This window comes from Engraulis encrasicolus, chromosome 2 (assembly GCF_034702125.1).
Source record: "Engraulis encrasicolus isolate BLACKSEA-1 chromosome 2, IST_EnEncr_1.0, whole genome shotgun sequence".
Classification (NCBI taxonomy): Eukaryota; Metazoa; Chordata; class Actinopteri; order Clupeiformes; family Engraulidae; genus Engraulis; species Engraulis encrasicolus.
In genome coordinates this window covers 7,184,040-7,186,539 of record NC_085858.1, presented here as the reverse complement: position 1 = coordinate 7,186,539, position 2,500 = coordinate 7,184,040, and the positions used below count along the sequence as shown (strand labels likewise).

Sequence of the window (2,500 nt, the reverse complement as noted above, 5' to 3'; positions counted from 1 at the left end):
TGCAGCAGCAGCAGCAGGCATCATCTGCATGGGAGTCTAATGCTTGGCCTGGCCGTGACACCACCCACATCACTACAAGCCCTCAACTCCTTAATTTATGACTTCCTCACTAGCCATCCTCGCCACAAATGTAATAACCATCTCTCCCTCTCTAACTGGATTATTCACATAATGTGTGAAGGAACACTCAGACTCTGGTATGGGTGAGGAGAGTGGGTACACAGGAAGAAGAAGAGAAGAGAACTAAAAAGATGGGGGGGAGAAGAGAAGAGAAGAGAAGAGAAGAGAAGAGAAGAGAAGAGAAGAGAAGAGAAGAGAAGAGAAGAGAAGAGAAGAGAAGAGAAGAGAAGAGAAGAGAAGTTCTTACCACAGGGAAGGGGTGGCAGAGAAGCATCAACAGCTGCAGCAGGACACTTTTCCTCACACTGCCCTGGAACTGCATCATGCCACAGTACCTGTGTGTGTGTGTGTGTGTGTGTGTGTGTGTGTGTGTGTGTGTGTGTGTGTGTGTGTGTGTGTGTGTGTGTGTGTGTGTGTGTGTGTGTGTGTGTGTGTGTGTGTGTGTGTGTGTGTGTGTGTGTGTGTAGATGATGTGGTAACATTTAAAAAATGAAATGACAAAAAAGACAAAAAGTTTTAAAATACCGCCCTAATGTTCAATTTTCACGAGTATAAATTGAGTCGGGAGGGACACTCACACAGCTGTGCAACACCTCAACTTCTGGACATCTTTGGACTTCCTGACCTCCGCCTTACAGAGCGCCAGAAGGTCCACACAGAACGGATGACTAAAAGACAAAAAGAAAGAAATGTTTTCATGCTTTCCTTTTACAATCCATACCATCTTCAAATGCATAAATCTTCTCTGCATTTAAGAAACTGCATACCATAGGACAGTTTTCAACAGGTGGCAGTCATATTGGCAATTTCCACTAACTACTTACAAACGCAAAATATGAACACGTCACTTCAATATTTCAAAACCTAGCATCACAAATTAGATGACTAGGGGTGATAATCTCATGATGGCTGTTGGTCACTCACTCTTCTTCACTGGTGAAAAGGTCAAAGGAGCCGCTGGCCAGCATTTGGTCCACCATCTTCAGTAAAGGCACCGACACCCTGCGAAGAGAACAGGCAGAACACAACAGTCTTCAACACCAATCTATCAAATGATATCACCCTTCCTAACGTCATCTTATTTAGAAAAACAAAAGTTAACAGAATGAATCTAGAAAACAACGATGATGCAAGAGTGCTTTTGGAGTTGCGTTGCTGGGCAACGGGGGTAGCAACAGATTTTGTTTGGGCTCTGACGATAAGCAAAACATGTTCATCTGGAGACGTGGACTCTTCGGAGGGTAACACCTCTCACCACTATCCACCGAGAACAGGAGAAGCCTACCATGCTCGCTTCCTGGCAAATATTCTATTAAAGCTGTGCTGCTACCATGTGGTGTCACGTCTAGACATGATGAGCTCATCTGTTGGGCAAAGGAGAGAGCCCGGGGTTGGGCTCCCCATTGTCTTGTTCTGTGAACCACATATTAGGGAGTGAGGTTGGTCTACCTGTCACTGTTGATTGTTTTTTTAAACATATTTTCGTGCCTGTATTGATACAGGGCAGTGAAGATTTTGGACAGGAAAGAAGTGGGAGAGAGACTGTGAAGGGCTGGAAAATGACCCAGGCCGGATTTGAAATCGGGGCGCCATGGGCAATGCTCCCATTCATAGTATGTTGTGCTAGCACGATGCACCACAGCACCTCCTTGCTGAAGGGAATAGAGAAGGAGACAGATAAAGTTGGACTGGTATACCTGACCAGGTTACGCTCAGTGATGGGTGAAATGTATTAATTAGTTACAATTGAGGGTCACGCATTCCAAATGCCTTTGTTTTACCGGTCCAGTTCCACCAGGTGATCATTTAACCAGTTAATCACCTGACTGAATTGGACATCCAGGTCCAAGTCATTTGGAATATGGGGGACTAAATCGTTAACTAATGGATTCATTTTGCCCAACACCGGTTATGCTGCAAGAATGTGGTCTGTAATTAAATAAAAGCTAAATGATTTACTAAAATGAGCAGCAGCCGAACTAGGAAATTGATTTTTTTTTGGCCTAAATGGTAAAAAAGGAATTATAACAGTATAATTTAATCTTAAATTACAACCATCCTGGCCGTTGTAGCCACTAAGCCCAAAACATGCTTCGACAAATCAACTTTTTCTTGTTTTTTTTTCACAAAGCAACTCCCAGATCCCTGTGCTCATTAAACCCTAAGTCCTCAAATCCAGGAATGTAACCAACCCTCCAACAAAACGATTAAGCAACGACAGTGAAGGTTGAAGTTTAGAACAATAAGGGTGTTGTTGATCAGCTGCTGTTCCAAACACACACAAAAGAAACTGCGACCTCAGAAATTGTTGCTGTTAAAACGATATGATGCTCAGTTAATTAAATTCCCAGAAGGGTTAAGGTGTTCTAGGAGGGTCTAG

General features: G+C 43.4%; 1 protein-coding gene across 1 annotated transcript in view; it reads right to left on the bottom strand.

Annotated features, from left to right (window-relative positions):
• tbcd (tubulin folding cofactor D) overlaps positions 1 to 2,500 on the bottom strand; it is a 50,139-nt gene that overhangs the window by 2,661 nt on the left and 44,978 nt on the right. Inside the window, exons 34-36 of the mRNA XM_063221042.1 lie at positions 1,045 to 1,122; positions 699 to 788; positions 368 to 455 (exon numbers count right to left, since the gene is read on the bottom strand). Of these exons, the coding sequence (XP_063077112.1) occupies positions 368 to 455; positions 699 to 788; positions 1,045 to 1,122 (256 nt within the window). The remainder of the gene's footprint in view (positions 1 to 367; positions 456 to 698; positions 789 to 1,044; positions 1,123 to 2,500) is intronic.